Raw genomic sequence first — 18,422 nt, forward strand, 5'->3', positions numbered from 1 at the left:
GCACACTTTGCCACACTCTCAATTCCTTCAGTTCACTTGCATCATTTTTTAAAATTAAAAGCTGTCTGAAATTTGGCAGGTGCGCTGTGGCTAATTTTTAAAAATTAAAATATAAAATAAATATAAAATATTCATTTTGTATGCTGAAAAAAAGCACATTAGCACAAACACTTCTCCAGCCTGTTTTCCCAGGTAATGTGTATTTATTTATTTATTTTTATTTATTTATTACATTTATATCCCGGGTATTGCACTTCAAAGAAACCCACAGCAGAGATTAAGGGTAGTGATCTCCACCGCTTAAACACCTATATTCTCTGATTATCCCATTATGACCTTTGGTTTGAGTTTCTGAGAACAGCACATTTTACCTGTGCATAGCACACAAACAACTGGGCCAAACTATCTGAGATTTGGCAGGTGGGATCCCCTACATGGGGGCTGAGAGGTCCCCACATTTCATGCACTTCTGTGGAAATAGTGACATGTTATAGCTCTTTGCTCTCACTGTTTTTGTTGAAAAAAATAAATATTTAACTCTGCTTAGTACAAAAACTACTACTGGAGGTAACTGTCTGAAATTTGTCAGGTGGAATCCCCTGCATGGGGGCTGACAGTTCCCCAAATGTCATGTATTTATCATGAAAACTGAAAAAGTTATGGCCAGTTCTATTTTCCAATGTAAGTCAATGGGAAAACATCATATCAGAATGATTTGGATATTTGAATCTCACTTCGGATCCAAATCTGAAACTAAGCGGATGGGGTCCAGATTGGTCCGAAGTGAAGCGGGGCTGCTAAAGAAGGTCTGAAGCGGCATCCGAAGCACAGCAGGGGTTCCGTGCCCAGCCCTATCTAAAATTATTTAAGTAACAGTCACTCGGTCAAAAATTAATGCAATGATACAACTCTTAACTTTTTTCCCTTTGATATAGGTTGTGCACTCTATCTCTGTTGATGTTTCCAAAGACTGTGCAAATGTGGCGAGGGTCCTAAAACAAGTAAGGAAATTACTGGCTTTTACAAAGCTTTTTTTGTATGACAGAAAAGCTTTTTTTGTATGATACTTCCTTATCACAGAAGTGTTCTGGTGAAAATAGCTTGTACTTGTAACTTGTAAGCAGCAATTCTTTATTTTACTTACTAAGTAGTCTTTTTCAGGCTCAAGAGAAGTTGGGTCCAGTTGACATGCTCATAAATTGTGCTGGAACATCGGTTAATGGAAAATTTGAAGACCTTGACATCAGTAGGTTTGAGGTAAAGACAATTTTTTTTTGTCTGTTTGTGTTTTGAAATGTTAGTCCAACTGCACCTGACAGATTACATCAGAATGAGAGTAACTGAGATGTTTTCAGTATCAAATTGAATAAAATATTCATTACTAATACAATGGCCTAATGTTGTAAATTAAAAAAAAGAACACTACTCTGTGTTTTCCACAGGCTTGAATGTTTTCTGCCTGTATCATAGATATAATAATTCTTGTTGGATATTTCTCATGTGTTAAAAGGTTTTGTTACCTTAAGAGTATGTTGTGAAAGACAAAAGGTTTGCATGATCTAAAGAAAAACAAGAGCATAAAGGTCTGTTGTGAATTGGCAAAATCCATCAAGCACTATTGCTTCACAACTTCCATTCATTCAGTAACACCTGTGAGGGAACACTTAATAATCTTTACTGAAACGAAAGAAGGCTACGCCACAGCATGCATGGTATATTGTATTTAATGTCATAAGGGCTTAAATTAACCCCAACTTCAGGCTGCAGAAGAATAAGATGGCAACTACCAAAAATATATCATGTACTTTATCCCCCCAAATTAGGCTCTGTTATATAGCTCTCTGCAAAGGAAACGGTGTATTTGCTACAGGAAGGCTGTGCAACTTTGCAGTTGACTGATTAAAGGCAGCCGCCAGCGAGATCACATCACTCCAGTGCTGAAGGAGTTGCACTGGTTACCAGTTGTTTTCCGGGCCAAATTCAAGGTGTTGGTTTTGACCTTTAAAACCCTATATGGTTCCGGCCCAGCCTATCTTAAGGAGCGCCTCCAGCAGCACCAGACAGGCCGCTTAACAAGATCAGCCTCGGATGGCCTTCTGTCGGTCCCATCAGCCAGGACAGCTAGACTGGCGGGGACGAGGGAGAGGGCCTTTTCTGTGGTGGCCCCCACTCTGTGGAACTCCCTCCCTAGGGAACTCCGTCATGCCCCCTCTTTAATGAGCTTCCGTCATGCATTAAAAATGTGGTTGTTCAGGCAGGCATTTGGGGTGGGTTAGGGTATTTTAGGAAATGTTTTTATTGTAGAATTTTATTGTTTTAAACTGTTTTATTGTATGTTGTACATCGCCCAAAGTGGCTGGGTGCCCAGCCAGATGGGCGAGTAATAAATTTAATAATAAATAAATAAAGGAAGAATAAGTCTTAGGGGGAAAAATAACTTCTCTTGAATGTTAGTGTTCGGGGGCCCATTTTTGCATTTTGCAGCCAGACACAGATGGAAAAGTCTTGCCTCGTGATGATATTTATACAAGTTTGGACTCTGTTTGACTATTCCATTTGGTATTCAGTATTCCTCCTGGAACTCACATTTCCTTGATTAGTGTTCTCTGAGAGAGTATGTATATGTGTGTGTCACTCATTGTTTCAGGAAGAATATACTGGTGCCATTTTTAGAAGCTGGTACATTGCAGGTATGGTTTTCTAGTAGCCACCCATCTCTAATCGGTACAGAGTACAGAACTGGTGGGCTGTTGCTGGTGATAACATTTATTTGTTATATTTCTCTACCGCCCACTAGCCAACACTTTCTGGGAGGTTCACAACAATTAAAATAATAAAATATAACATAAGATGCACTATAAAAGTTTAAAACCACAGTATAAAATAGAAGTAAAGGCCAAAATAAATCCTAGCAGCAATACGAAGATTTAAAATACAGAAACAGATTTAAAACAGAAACTGAAAGAACACCTGGGCAAATAAAAAGGTCTCCACTTGGCACTGAAAGTATAGTGTAGGCTCCAGGTGAGCCTCTCTGGGAAGCTCATTCCACAACTGGGGTGCCACAACAGAAAAGATCCTCTTCTTAATAGCTGCACACCTCATTTCCTTTGGCAGGGCTCCCAAAGAAGGACCACCTACTAACTATGTAAGTGAGTTTAGGAAGCTGCCCTTTACAGAGTCAAACCATTATTGCATCCAGCTAACTATCTTCTATACTGATTGACAGTGGCTCTCCAGGGTTTACTGGCCCTACCTGGAGATGTTGAAGCTTGGACCTGGGAGGCCTTTCATACAAAACTGTAGCCTTTTCCTAATTAGAAGTGCATCTCCCCAGCAGCAGTTCCACAGGGATTTGAACCAGTGACCCCAGCGCAAAGGACTGGACTGCACACTACCCAGGAAGCTATCCAACTGGGTGCACTCCAGGTCTGCCCCACATCACTGATCCCAATCTGATAGGGATCAGTGGTGTAGAGAGGGAAATTTTTCCAGTGCTTAATTTTTCAATGAAAAATTTTCCATTTCATAAGTTCAATAGTAACAATGAATAGATACCAATTGTGGGTTGGTTGTTCATAGAAGAGGATAAGGCTTGGTGTGGTTTGCTCTCCCCCTCTGTCCCCCTTAGTCTTCCAGCCAACTCCAGCACATGTCCCAGGTGCCTTTGCAGCAGAACCCATCTTGTCTCCTCGCTCTGCCCCCCTCCTCCCCCCGCTCCAATCACTAGCTGTTTTAGTTCCCCACCTTTTAAAATCACTTTTTTGGTGCTTCAGGGGTACAGAAATGGGCCGTTTTTAAAATTTTATTTCCCCCCCATTCCTTCGCAAGTGTGAAAAGGAGCCACGAAAAGGGACGGACCCAATATCTCCCCTTTCTGGACTTGCAGAAGACTCAAGGAAGTGTTAAATTGGAGGAGGACATTGACAAGTGTCAGTTCAACACTTAAAACTGAGGGGATTACATTGCCAAGTGGGAGATATTGTCCTCCCCCCACCCCTTTTGGAGCATCTACTTCTCTCATTTTGGCAGTCCCTTTGACAACTAAAACATACAAGGAAATTGGCAAGGCTACACATATCGGATGGGCAAAAGCGTGCTTCTATGCACTTGCGAAGGAACGGGATTTTTTAAAAATGCCCCCATTTGTGTACTTCTAAAGCTCCGAAATTTTTTTAAAAACAGGTGGCGAACAAGTGATGGTCACCCTGTTTGGGCATTGGTGGAGGGGTAGTCGGTGGTGAGGGAGGTCGGAGGTGGCACTAGCAAGATTGCGAAGAACAGCATGGCGGGTTTTTTTACTGCTCTTGCTGAGCTGCTCTATAGCCAGTCCCAGCAACTCATGATAAAATTGTTCTCCTGGGTTCAGATGACACAACAACCCACCAAAGCTGTGAACAACCTAACAGCAAGCCATGTGTTCTTGTTCACGAAAATTAAGCCACCCTATGTTGAATGCGCGAGGTTCGGACAACACGACATGTCTCGCTGCCCATGGTGGGTTGTCATGTTGGGCGAACCCAGACTGCATTCACGCACCGTGCTAACCCACATGCAGGGTGGCATGTTAACCATGCAGTGTGACTTATTTTTCTTGAACCAGCCAGCTTGAGAACCCATAGTTTGTTGTTGGGCTGCTCAGGGTGGTTAACAAGCTACACTGCATGATTAACAAGCCACCCTGTGGAAAATGTCCTGGGTTCAGACAACATGCTAACCCACAGTTGAACAACAACCCACACTCAACCGCTAAGTGTGGGTTAGCATGTTGTGAGAACAGCCCCAATAAGTAGTGACAGTGAAACTGAAGGTGCCCCAACAACCTTAGTGGAATAGAATTGAACTCAGTTGATCTATATAAGTGGTTGTCAGCATATCATGCACAGTTCTTCGCGTTGCTAATTAGTGCAGCCTTCCTCGACCTGGTGCCCTCCAGATGTGCTTGACTGCAACTCCCAGCATAGCCAGCTATGCTCAGTGGGGGATGCTGGCAGTTTTAGACTAACACATCTGGAGGGCACCAGGTTGGGGAATTAGTGTGTTAACAGTTTTCAGTTCCTTTAGGTTTTTTTTTTTGTTATATTTAAACAATATGAGGGAATTGCATGCTATTGTTCTTACATTTTTACAAGTATTGCAATACATTTTTACAAGTATTCCAATTAAAATTCTACATAATCTAACATTTAAATCACAATAAGCATGCTTTAATTTCCCCCCTCAAATATTTCAGGTCAAATACTTGTGGTGTATTGGGACAAAAAATGAATGAGATACTTTTTAATTTTTGTTTACGAAATACAAGTAAAACAAACATGCTAAATTAGATCACTCTCTAGGGCATTAGAAAATGTTCCAATGCAAACTGAAACGTGTGGATGCAAATGATCCTATGCAAATTAGCCTAATTTGTATAGGAAAATTTCCTGTTGAGAGTTTTCCAGAAAACCCACATCATTGATGGAAATACAGTGCAGCATTTTGTAAGATGAATGTGTACCATTAGCTGAAGTCTCCAATTTTTTATGGTAGGAGTGTTGCATTGTATTATGCAGGCTAGTGATGTGAGTATCACTGCAGCTTTGAATGGGGAGTTGTATGTCAATACCACACCTATCTAAATGTATGCATGGATTAGAGACATTATGAGCACTTTATTATGAAATATATTGACTCTGCCTCTGACTTGCATATTTTCTCAACAGCAATTGATGGCTGTCAACTACCTGGGTAGTGTTTACCCAACTCGTGCAGTAGTTACCACCATGAAGGAACGAAGGATGGGAAGGATTGTGTTTGTGTCATCGCAGGCTGGGCAAGTTGGACTGTTTGGCTACTCAGCTTATTCTGCAACAAAGTTTGCGCTTCGAGGATTAGCTGAAGCTTTGCAAATGGAGGTATGATTGCCTGTTCCTCACCTGTATGTTTTGTCTTTTTTTTAATGGTCTTCATAATTTTATGGTTTTCTCTGTAATGCAGAAACCTTTCTGACAAAATGATCCAAATGAAGGACAAAATATTAGAATTATGAATGTTGCTTGAAATGGTTAATTGTTATAAGTAAAATCTTTTTTTTTTAATTGGTAGTAAAATGGGGGCCTCCTTCAGGTTGGATGAAAAGCTTGAAAAGCTGTGATGTGCAAAACAAAGCCAGTCTTGTGCCACTGTTTTGCTGCTCAGGACAGAAATGAGTGAATAAGACACATTTGCAGATGATGACACTCTGGATAGAAGATGACTTACAATGTTACGTTGGGCATGGGCAGACCTCAGGCTCGCAGGACCTACTCTTTTTTTGAAATTAGAACCTGAAGGCCCACCAGTTGGAGACTGGTGCAGAATAATGGCTCAGAGCTGAGCCAGATGCAAAATAGTGGCTTGGGGCAGAGCCAATTATCTGCTGCACCTCATAAACCATATTGGGATTGCATGCATTTAGGTGTACAGATTATATCCAAGGGGCTGTCTTCATGAGCGATTTGGTGCGAAGTTATAGCAGTCTGAGGTTGTTCGTGACAGATGACATTGTCACCAGTCTGCCGCTTCCCTCTTGAAAAGCTGCATTTTCTGAATTTTTTTTTAACTGAAAGTGGCTCCCACTGGCAATTTTGCAACAGTATGCCATGTCCCTCCCGCATTAAATCCTGGGTGTGCCTCTGTGACCTGGCAGTGACGTGGTCAAGGGGGTGGGATGCCCCATTCCATCTTGTTTCCCCAACTTGAAGTAGTTTTTTTCCCATATTCCTCCCCTTCTGTGCATGTTTACTCATAAGTAAGAAATAAATCTCGCTCCCTGCAGTGAATCTTTAACAGGGCTCAGTGCATATGGAGCCATGGTAAATCGCTAAAGCATTTAAAGGGTTAAAGGCTAACTTTAGTAACTTGCCCTAAAATGCTCTTTTGCTTCCCCGTAAAATTGCTGTCTTGATGCTGTGCTTTTTTGATGTTCTATAGTTTCTCTGTTATGTAAAGTCACAGTAGCAATTGCTGGAGATCACAGGAGCTTCTTGTCTCATTGCACGCCAGGAGAAGACGAAAAGCGAGCGGGTTGGGAGCAATAATTCTGCAGCATAGTGCTGGAATGGGCCGAAATTGGGGGGCTGGGCTGCTCTCATGGGGGCTTTCAGATGCTGCACTCCAGAATTGGGGATTTTGGCTTCTCAAGCCAAAAGTGTGCACATTGAAGAAAGGGGTGGAAGGAGATAATGTAGAAGCAGGGGGGAGCCTTCAGAATTGTAAATTAGTTGCTCTCCATTCATAATAATGTAGTATCAGGGGAGAGCCTGGACAGGGGGGGCAAACAAGCCTCTCTCATTGGTTGAGCAGCCCCTGCCAGTCTGATGACATTCAGTTCTACCCCCACCCCACCTAGAAGTATGTTCCTTTCAAGCGCTTGTGACCCCTGAAAACTGGATTTTAAAGGTACTGTACCCTGAGCTTTTCTTGCTTTGTGTGTCCCTGATGGACCAAAGCTGATTCCATGAAAATCCGGGTAATCCTCCAATGCACTTCTCATTCCGTTGTTGTGAAGATCAACCCCCCCCCCCCCAAGTTAGGGTGTTTTGGAATTCTAACAACTTAATTTAGAAAGAAAAACTTTCTAGTTGTTGATAACAATTGTGAACATCTTTGGAGTCAGAATTGTTTATCTACTACAAAACATCCCGCAAACTACTAGTAAATCCCAAACTTCCTTCTTCCTACTTCATTGTATATCCATGTTTTGACAGTTATGATTGGCTGCAATTCTGTTATCCTTATGAGCTTAGGGGTTTGCACAGTGTTGTGCCTGTAGCATGCCCCTCCAGCTTGTACAAACTTAACAGCTCTTTTCTCAATACATTCCCATTTAATTGTGTCTGCTGCACTTGATGCATTTAATGTCAGTGTATACTGACATTTTTCAAAAGCTGCTGCTTTTTTAATTAATTAATTTACAACATTTATATACTGCTCCACGTCTAACAGATTCTGGAGCAGTGAACAATAAAAGATAAAAAGAATAAAACACCATATTTAAAATTAAAAAACAACAACACCCAGAACACCAATAAAAACCATGGCTATTCAACAAAGGAAAGCTTCTTAAAATAAAGATGTTTTCAGCAGTCATCGAAAACAACACAATGTTGGTGCTTGCCTGACTTCCAGAGGCAGGGAATTCCACAGAAAGGGGGCCTTTCACAGAAAGGCAGGAAGGGGACACTCAAAAGAGTGAACAGTACATTCTGGGGCATTGAATATCTGAATCTTGGGATCTAGACAACTAGTATACTTTTTATGCATGTCACATCTTCTGTTTTTGTGCATGACTAGTAAGCATGGAAGAGCTCAATATATTGCAATGTGAAATAAATATTTTTCTCAACAAAAACAGGTAAAGCCATATAATATCTACATAACAGTTGCCTATCCTCCAGATACAGACACACCTGGCTATGCAGAAGAAAATGAGACCAAGGTAACTTGTTCATTTCTTTCAATTAAATATTATGTGCAGACACCCAGTTTGTCTCCTCAAGCATTTTGTTCCTGTTCTTGACTTCTCCAATGAGTAGGGCAAGTTGGAACATGCTACGTCTGGATTCATACAACATGACAAGCCACACTCAAGGTTGAGTGTGGGTTGTTGTGGCAATGTGGGTTGTTGTGCTGTGTGAACCCAGCCATGCTAACAAACTATGGTTTGTTAACCACAAACAATCCACAAAGATAACCCATGGTTTGTTTGTTAATGTGGCTAGATTCAGATAACACAACCCACGGTTTAACAACAACCCACGGTTCAACAACAACCCATACTCAACCTTTGCGTGTGGGTTATCATGTTGCGTGAACCCAGTCACTATCTTCATAGACAACTTCCAGAATCAGTTCAGGTGACAATATAGTTTGTCCAGAGTTTTTCATGGCTGCTTAGGAATCTGAACTTCCATCACCTGTATCTAAATCCAATGTTCAGTCCACTGCACCATCTTTGTTTATATTTGCATAATGCTTGGATGTTTTGTAATTTCTCTGAGCATTGCACAGTCTGCCCTTGGGGTGAATTTGCTGGGAAGTCCACTCCTGGGAAGATTGGCAACTGTCTTGAATGTTTTCCACTTGTGAATAATCTTCCTCACTGTAGAATGATGGACTTTAAATTGTTTGGAAATGGCCTTATAACCCTTCCCAGATTGATGGGCAGCAACAATTGCTTCTCTAAGATCACTGCTGATGTCTTTACTCTTTGGCATTGTGTTAACACACATCTGAATGCTTGAGACCAGCAAACTCCTGAGACTTCGGCTTTTACAGAGGTGGTCACACTTGCTGATGATCAATTAATCAAGGGCATTTGATTAGCAACACCTGGCTGCTACTTAGCCTCAGTAAGGGTGTACTTAGTTTTTCACACATGGCTTTTCCATTTTGGCTTTATTTCTGTAGAATAAATAATGACACGGTGTAATATATCATGTGTTGTTGTTCATCTGAGGTTGTATTTACCTAATTTTAGGACCTGCTAAGGACCAGATGATTTTTATTATGCCCTGATACGTAAAACCATAGAACTCAAAGAGGGTGTACTTTCTTTTTCACATGACTGTAGATAGACACATGCACACTTTCAGTACTTGAACGTGAAATGGCAAAACTGTTAAATTTGGAGAAACCTTAAACTTCCACATTCTGAGAACTGTGCAGAAGTTAGATTTCCACGCAGATCTTGCAGTGTGTGTTGCTAGAGTAGATTATGCCTTACAACAGGATGTCCCATGAAACACAGGCAAGGTTGTACCTGTGTGCTTTACTTGTAATCTTCTGAATGCTTGTGGTTGCAGTCTCATCCAAGTTGTTCTGCCGCAGTTAATTATTCTTGAGGTTTGGGTTATGCCTGTTGAGATCTTAATACAAGTCTGTCTTGAAATATTTGATAGGTGTACTGACAGGAAGGCCCAAGTTGCAGTGTAATACAGCACATGATGCTGTATTCCATAATGTGTTTCAAAGTGGAAGCACAAATAACTTGGGTTGAATGCTGGGGAGAGCTGCATGGGAGATAAGGAAGGCTCATGCAGACCTTGCATTTACCTTAACTGCTTGGGTACATGTAAGAAGTGGGGCGGGGGGTAGTGCACTTGCAGTTAATTAGATCATGATTTTGGGTGTGTAACTTCAAAGAATCAGAATTATTCTACTGAACTACTGAATTATATTTGTGCATACTATGTCCTGATCAGGCTTGCTACCCCCCAAGAATAGGAAAAGAGAGAAAATGTGCGTGCGATTCCATGCATGTTTGGGAGTGTTCGTTTTGTGTGCTGCATGAACACCACACTTCTTGAAAATTTAAAAACCCAGTCAGTCAGAGGGGTACCTGTTGAAGCTGAGGGAAAAAACAGTGCTTACGAGTATGGATGTGGTTTATGGCAGTGTGTGAAATGCTTAGTTTCACTCTTTGTAAAATTAAAAAGAACTTAAGCTTTTAAACATATGATTTGCCTTAAGCTATAATCTAGTGATGTAATATAAACAACTGATCACAACTATAAAGTACATGAAACATAATTCTGTTGAGCTGCTCTTGAAGTACAGATTGTGGTATGTTTCACAACAGATCTGCTACATTAAGATGTTCAGCAAATTTGTACTTGTGTTGTGGCTGTACTCAGTAACAACTTTTTTGTTTATATTTGTATAATCTTTGTATTTCCATTTGCTTGTACTCAAGATTTTAGAGACCAAGCTTATTTCAGAACTATCGTCAATCTGCCAACCTGATTACGTTGCCAGAAACATTGTTAAAGATGCCATTGTAAGTACAATACTGAATAAAATGTTTTTCTGGGTGGAAAGTAATCATGGATTACTAGTTTGGTGTAAGGCATGTTACATGAAATCTTCTAAAAAAAATAATGTATCTGAATATTAGAATGTATTTCTTTAAACCTTGAGAGCCTTAGTTCTTATTTATAGAGTACCATCAGTATGTACTTGTGTCTTATGTAGACCAAAATAGGGCCCTGTCCCCAAGCAGCTTACAAACCTAAAAAAGGCAATGAAGAAAACACAGGGAGTGGTGAAAGTGGGCAAATGCAGTTAAGTTACATGTTCTTAGTTCCAGTCTTCTACTCAAATTGCTTGCTTGCTTTGAAAATGGACTTACCGCCCAGAGAGCTTTGGCTATTGGGCAGTATAGAAATGTAATAAATAAATATGTTGATAGGCTTTGAATATCTTTTGTTCAACTCTTTAAAAAAAAATTCTTGGAAATCCTTTTTGATGATTTACTGTCTTGGTTTTTTAAAGTTACAGTTTGCTTTGTGCATGCATTCTCCTTTAGTTAATACATATTCACCATTAGCAAAGGGAATGGAGTATATTTTGGGGTACAGATTAAAATGTTGCTCCCGATTTTTAATCAGTGGGGTTGACAACATGCAAAAACTCAGAGAATCTGTTTAACTACAGGTTACACAAATGTGCTAACTCAATCCAAGATTTGGCAAACCATGCATTTTACTTGTTAGCTGCTTTGGGAGCCAAACTTTGGGAGAAGTGGGATATAAATAATGGTGCATCTTTTCTACCCACTAGTTTATTTCAATGTATCCTGCTTTTTATCTGTGTAATCAAAATGCTTTAAAATATTAAAATCAAACAATACTGTCAGCGCAAAGCTACAGTCCTATAGTTCCTGTGAAATCTCCACAGCTGGTGCGTCAGCATTGGCAAACACAAAAACGTGTTCCATGACCATGCCTGGAGAGGCTGTGGTTCTGTAGAATCTGAAGCCATCCCATGCCCCTGATATGCCTCCAGAATGGGGAAACAGCTATGCCAGTCCTGGAGGTGGTGAGAATAGCCAGAAACAGCCCCCCCAAAAGAAGGGAGAAAGCCTTTGCCCTGCCCTGTTGGCATGAGCTTATGGGGCACTGGAAAAGGCGGTTCATCCCTCTCCCTCCCCTGTAGGTTTGCTCTGCCCATGTACCATCACTAAATACACATAGCAGCAGGAAGCTGAGCAGAAAATAACTTTTCTGTTAAAACAGAAATCAAATAAAATGCCTACCATAATAAAAAGGATTAAAAACCCATCGTAAAAAAGGGTACTAGGGTGCGTTTTCTGATTTCTCTGGGGAGGGAATTCTATAACTGTGACACTACCATAGAGAAGGTCTTGTCCCTGGTACCCGCCAACTAAATATCCACTAGAGATGAATCAGACAGCTGGCCTTCCTAGGCCATTTTAAGAGCTTAGCCAGGTTCATATGGGTAAAGGCTTTAAGATAACCCTGTCCTAAACCGTTTGAAGTTCTTAAATTGAGCCTGGAAAATGAATACGTAGCCAATATGTTTATTATTATGTTCATCCATTCTTTTAAAATGTTTTGTTTTAATTATGGGATTTTATTCTTTTATCTTGCTGTTCACTGCTCTGAAATCTTTGATGTGGAGCAGTATATAAATATTGTAAAGAAATAAATACAATTGGCATGAGATTAGTGTAATGTGCTCCAATTTTCTTGCTCTTACCAACATTCTGGTCACTGAATTTTGAACCAATTCTAGTTGCAGAGCTGTTTATAAAGGCAGCCCCACATAAATAGTGTTGTAATCCATCTTGGATTAAACTAGTGCATGTGTAACTGAGGCCAGACCCACCTTCACCAGGTAAGGCTAGAAGTGGCAATCTAGCCAAAGTTGGTAAAAGGCATTCCCAGCTACTGATCACACAAAAAACAAAGATAACCATGTTGGCCAAAAGAGAAATTCCAAAACAAAATGTCTAAAATCCATGCCACCATAATACCTTTATTAGGTCAACTCAAAATAACGTGCAAGCTACTGCTGTAGCCTGACAATCCGTGGATGGTGCTGGATCTAGGAGCACCCTGAAGTTGAATACTTGATCATTCATGATCAGGAATCATAGCTTTGAAAATGCTAATTTTTGCTATAAGTAGAACAGTAACTCAGTCTTTAGTTATTCTGGGCTTCACCTGTCAAAGTTCAGCACTTTCTAAGTCTTACTGACTTTAATTTGGAGTGAGTTAAACATGTGCTGAAGTCATCCTGTTGAAACAAATGGGTTTTAAAAATGCTCAACTGTGACTGGCTACCATTGATTTAAGTGTGGGGGAGGGAGTTGTATGTGGGGGGGACAATGACCATTGATTTAAGTTGACTTGCTTGTGTTCTTAACTGGTGGTTCTCTATTTCATCACATCCCAGAAGAAGTTAATTTAACAGCAATATTTTTATCTAGAAGAATAGTACTGACAGTTTTGACTAACCTATCAGTGTGGGCAACCATACTTCCATTGTTTGAGGCTACTTTGCCTATGTACACTATATATGTATATGCAGTGTGATAGGGTGGCTTCAAATACTAGCAGTTAGCATGAGACCTCCATATGTAAGGAACTAATCTTATTTTGATGGATTTTTTTGGCCAGCGTACTGACATTTTCATTTTTACTCCACCCAGCAAGGGAAATTCAGCAGTTCTGTTGGTACAGATGGTCACATATTGACAGTATTGACCGGTGGAATGTCGCCAATCTCTTCTATTGCTGAAGCCCTAGAGGCGGTAAGAAACAAAAGTCAGGCCAACTGACTTTTCTCTTGGGTTTTTTTCCTAATGCTGTGGAACATTCCGGCGTATTAGGTCTGTGTGATTCAAAATCAGTGGCCTGCAGTGCAGCAGCTTTGTAAGGTAAAGAGCAATAATTAAGTATTTTGCTTCTGGGCAGCAAAAGCTGCTATATCCTGTGCGTTATTGGATAAAAGTAGCGTATCTAAATATAGTTAACTATAGGTTTGAAGGCAGGGAGTCCTTTAATTTTGAATCAGTTGATTGAGCAATATCAAGTAATAGGCAATGTTCTAGCAAGCAATGGGGCTCTTACACCTTGTGATTTTTTTAATCTTGTACCCCACTTTTCTGTTAAACTAAAAACCAAAGTGGCTTACATTAAAAAAATACAAAATTGCTTCCTCTAAATCAGGGGTGAGCAGAAGGTAGATCTCCATATGTTTAGGACTTCAACTCCCTGAAGCCCATGCCAGCATGGCCAATGGTGACGAATGCTGGCAGTTGAAGTCCAAAACATCTGGAGATCTATTTTCTTCCCACCCCTGCTCTAAATAGCAAACTTACCTGGTGATTGCCAACAGAATTGTAGCTAAAACAAGATCTTTGAGAAATAAGATAGAGTTAGCAGCATGGTCAGGGTTATCTCAAGGTTTGCCGAAGTAAAACAGACTTTAGGTGGGGGGAAATCCTAAGGAAGTGTGAAAAACAGCTCAGTGAGGACTGGGCATGCTCAGTAGCCCCCAAATGCTGAATGTTCAGGGAAAAATTGTAAACTGGGGAATGGGGATTGATTTAAATTCATATCCCATATTTCTGCCAAAAATAGTGCTTGTCAAATGGAACAAAGTACCCCAAAAGAGGGCATGGCTGGCTGGAATCCTGAAAAGGAGCACACCACATTGCAACATCTTGTTGCAGGTCCCACTTGCAGTAAAACAAAATAGTGAAGTAATACACCCACTAAAACAATAAATAATTAAAGAATGAAAATGCATCAGTTTTTAAACTCCAGAGAAACAGCAGGTAACTGATCTAAGTGAATGGAATGCTAAAGTATGTTGAATAAAATTACTTTCTCTCTCTTTCAAACGTACAGGTTATTTGCATGGGTTTTTTCCGCATCATTAGCCTGTATTTTATAGCAAGTTTTGACAGCATAGTTCGCCGTTGCATGATACAAAAAGAAAAATCTGAAAAGACTGACTGAAGAATGATGACTTTTAAAACACTGAGCCCTGTTTTAAAAAGTTGGATGGTTTTGCTGCTAAAAGGGACTGTGTCTGTGGCCTGAATATGCCTCATAGATATATGCTATATATGTGGAAAAGGTGGTGATCTTCGGTGGTGAAAGAAGGAAACAAATTAGCAACTCCAGGAAAAAAGACTATGCAAAAGTACTAATGAAGAAGACAGCATTTTTTGTTCTTTTCCGTGATTTGAAGTAATAAGCATATTGTTGCCTTAGAAATGAGCTTTTTGGAAAAGCAGAGCTTCAGAGTGGCCTATCTTCTCGTAATTCTGGACCAGTACTAATTGTTAGAGGTGATCAAAGGTTTGATTCAGTGAGGCACTTCTTAATCCAAGGGCCATTTCAAACACACATTCTTTGATTTGGTACAGTTCTCCCACACAGCTGTGCTGACTCAGATCTTATACAGAAGGCCCAATTCATATATTATCCTGGCAGTGTGGTTTCTGCCAGGGATGTGAATCATGTGGAGGCTGGCCACCTATGTGAACTGGTTCGGATGGCTGGGGCAAGTCTAGTCACAACAGTAGAAAGCATGTAACTTTAATGCTGGAGTACTCTTTAAATGAGCAGCTCCCTCCTTGATATATGAAGTGATAAAGATTGCATGAGAGTACTAGTCAAGTTGGAGAATCAACATTTGCATTTGCCCGTAAGAAGGCTCATTTGGAGACTGATTTGAATTTTTTTCCTACCAGCTCTTCAGGGTGTAGACTAACACAATATTTTGACTAATCTTCCTTGACATATAGGAGTGCATAGTTAGTTTTGTGAAGTATTCCCCATATTTTATTAAGCACTATATTATATTAAATATGGAACTTGATGGCAGAGCTTTATCCATATGATCTTCAGTTCTCCATGCAGGAGCAATGAAATCTGCTTTTAACAGTTATAGATCTTCAGGGGAAATGAAGGATCCATTCCTCACTGAGATGCTGGGAGAAGTCTTTTTTCTGTCTGTCTAGGGATGTCAGACTGTCTATATAAGCAAATAATGATATAAATTAAAGTGTTTGTATACATGTTCATTATTGGTCACTTAAGTTCATGTTTATCTTTGCCAGTTCAGTAAGCAACAGAAGTGGCTTTAGAGCTGTAGAAATGGCTGTGAGCAAATCAGGTGCTAGAGAGAATTAAATGTAGGCCAAGGAATTGATTATGTTTCCCCTCTGATGGTAATGTAGTCAGCCTTATTAATTACATGGAATCTGGGCTTATAAAAAGCCCCTCAGTTGTGAGGGGGAATTGTATTGCTAGATATAAATGTACTGGTTCCCAGTGGCTGAAGATTTCATGGAGTCCCAATGTTCAACTGGTTTATAAAGAATTCCTGCGATACCTTGTTATCCAAGTGCCTAAGATGACTTTTTTGCAGGAGATTACAGATGTGTGTTTGGCAAGATGCTTTTTAAGAACCAGAGACCTTCCACTGCCATTTTCTTCAAACAGAAAGGTGTATGTAGAGATCACTGGGAGGAGAGGATTCATTTCTTTTAATGCCCTTTCAGGAACATCTTGTGGGGTCAGATCAAGCCCAGCTCCTTTTACTTCAATTCCACTATGAGTCTTCCAAATTAGTTTTTTCCCCAAATTTTAATTGCTTTTTGGACCCTCAGTACCGATGCAAGTACAGCACCACTTACTTGAGCCAAATATGGTTACGTTTACTTTTGTTTTGCACACGAGCACAAGTGTCGGTTCTCCAAATGCTGAACCTGGAAACTTCCAATCTAAATAGAAGCAGTTGGGTCATTTGGCATTTGACTGAGAAAGTTGCCAGTGAGAAGGGATGGAGATTGTGTAGTAATGGTCCTTGATGAGTTGTGCCTGGTGTGTCAAAAGCACAAAAACTTTGACGTTCTAAGTCTTATTCCAGTTAGCAGCTCTGATTCATTGTGGTTTGATACCTTCAAACAGTAGAACTTTACACCAGAGAAAGCAGATTTGTGTGTGTTCCTTAGAATGTTTTAATTGGAACTGTTGAAATAGAACTTGCTTTTCTTGTTTGCCATATTGAACTCGACCATAAGAGTTGGAGCATATGCTTGGAATAGTATAACAGCTGCAGAAAAACCATTCCAGCTGGTTAAAAAGCATTCAGTTCAGACCTTGGATTCTTGATGCTTTAGAGCAGCCTTCACAAACCTGATGCTCCCCAGATGTTTTGAGCTACAACTCCCATCAGCCCCAGCCAGCACAGCCAATGGTCTGGAATGCTGAGAGTTGCAGTACAAAACACCTGGAAAGCACCAGGTTGGGCAAGGCTGTTTAAAGCAAGTCAGAAATACCGAATAACAAAGCAGTTTAAGGAAGGATATATAACTTGTTCATCTGCTTCAGAGAATGTTTAATTCTCCCTTTGAAGTGCCCACACTAAAGCCCCATTAATTTCAAAGGGAGAATTAAACATTCCCTGAAGCAGATGAACAAGTTATATATCCTTCCTTAAACTACTTTGTTATTTGGTACATCTGTGGACATATTTTGCCCTCAGTTTCTTCACAGTTGAACAAAAGTGTCATGTTCCAACTTTAACTCTAAATACTAAACGTTCTAATGTTTTTTAGCATTACAGCTCATGTTCTACTCAGATTTAATAGTAACTAAAGAAAAGGAAGGAAATGGATAACAAGCTTACAACTGTATACTGTGAAAAATGTTGTGCACTTTTAATGTTAAGATTAAATATGGCTAAAACCCATAGCTTGCTTTTGCTTGTTGCTTCACAAAGTGTTGTGCCAGAATTAAAAATTTTAATATTTTGTATTTCGTTAAATAAATGAAAAGGTTATGTTTTACACTCTCTGTGTCTTTCTTAAAAACTGGCTCAAATAATTGTTCCTGGCCCTAATGAATAAGTGTATTTCTATTAATGCTTGTTACAGTACTATGGACTTCTAAATTAATCATTTGTAAAACAGCTTTCATAAATGGGAGGTCGGTGAGGATTTGGCGGGGTCAGCGGGACGTTAGAGGACTCTGCCTCCCATCTCCCATCAAATGATGTTGAGAAGGAATTGGTGGAGAGTGACTCCCAGCCTAAACAATACAGCATGAAGGGAGGTTGGAACACACTGCACTGCCAGCCTCACTCCCGAAGTGCCGTAGTGCTAAATAAGGGGGCACTTTCAGGACTGGCTACGAAGTAACCTGCTTGGATAGACCTGAGCACTATGGCCCTGAGGCAGGGGATGATTAGCTAGGTTCAGTGTGCTCTTACCTGCTCTTTTCATGCTACTCTCAAAGGGTTATATTGGGTGTGACATATTACCTCTGTTGTGGTTCTTGTCCTTTAACATTTCAGGAGAGTGACTTTTGGCAGGAAAGTGGTGGAGGAGTGAGGTCAGGCCTCTCCCTCATGCTGCAGTCCCAATCCAGGTTCTCCCACCACTGTTTTAAAAGGAAAAAAGTTAGATGAGACAATAACCCTATGCAGGTGATGTGCCTGCTCAGCCAAAGGTATGGTGGGGGTGTACATGCCAGCCACCTGTCATCTCCCAAGGCACACAGGCTTCTCTACCTTCCTGCTAAGGTCTGAAGGGGATTTGTAAGTGCATTTAGCCATATGCACTAACAAACCTCCCT

At 40.4% G+C, this 18,422-nt stretch overlaps 1 protein-coding gene across 3 annotated transcripts in view; it reads left to right on the forward strand.

Annotated features, from left to right (window-relative positions):
* Positions 1-17,632, forward strand: part of KDSR (3-ketodihydrosphingosine reductase) — a 38,565-nt gene extending 20,933 nt beyond the window's left edge. The window contains exons 4-11 of one of the 3 annotated variants that reach the window (XR_014790270.1): positions 936-1,001; positions 1,162-1,257; positions 5,706-5,897; positions 8,378-8,461; positions 10,718-10,801; positions 13,478-13,579; positions 14,682-17,182; positions 17,238-17,632. Coding sequence is in view for 1 of the 3 variants with exons in the window: in XM_084850507.1 (XP_084706633.1) it covers positions 936-1,001; positions 1,162-1,257; positions 5,706-5,897; positions 8,378-8,461; positions 10,718-10,801; positions 13,478-13,579; positions 14,682-14,792 (735 nt within the window). In the remaining 2 variants the exon portion in view is untranslated. Of the gene's footprint in view, positions 1-935; positions 1,002-1,161; positions 1,258-5,705; positions 5,898-8,377; positions 8,462-10,717; positions 10,802-13,477; positions 13,580-14,681 lie in introns of all 3 variants that reach the window. The other 2 variants (XR_014790271.1, XM_084850507.1) reach the window with 2 other exon arrangements.
* Positions 17,633-18,422: the final 790 nt, after the last annotated feature.

The sequence above is a fragment of the Heloderma suspectum genome, chromosome 4, assembly GCF_057233095.1.
Source record: "Heloderma suspectum isolate Gila_16-S chromosome 4, 16-S_ref, whole genome shotgun sequence".
NCBI classification, from domain to species: domain Eukaryota; kingdom Metazoa; phylum Chordata; class Lepidosauria; order Squamata; family Helodermatidae; genus Heloderma; species Heloderma suspectum.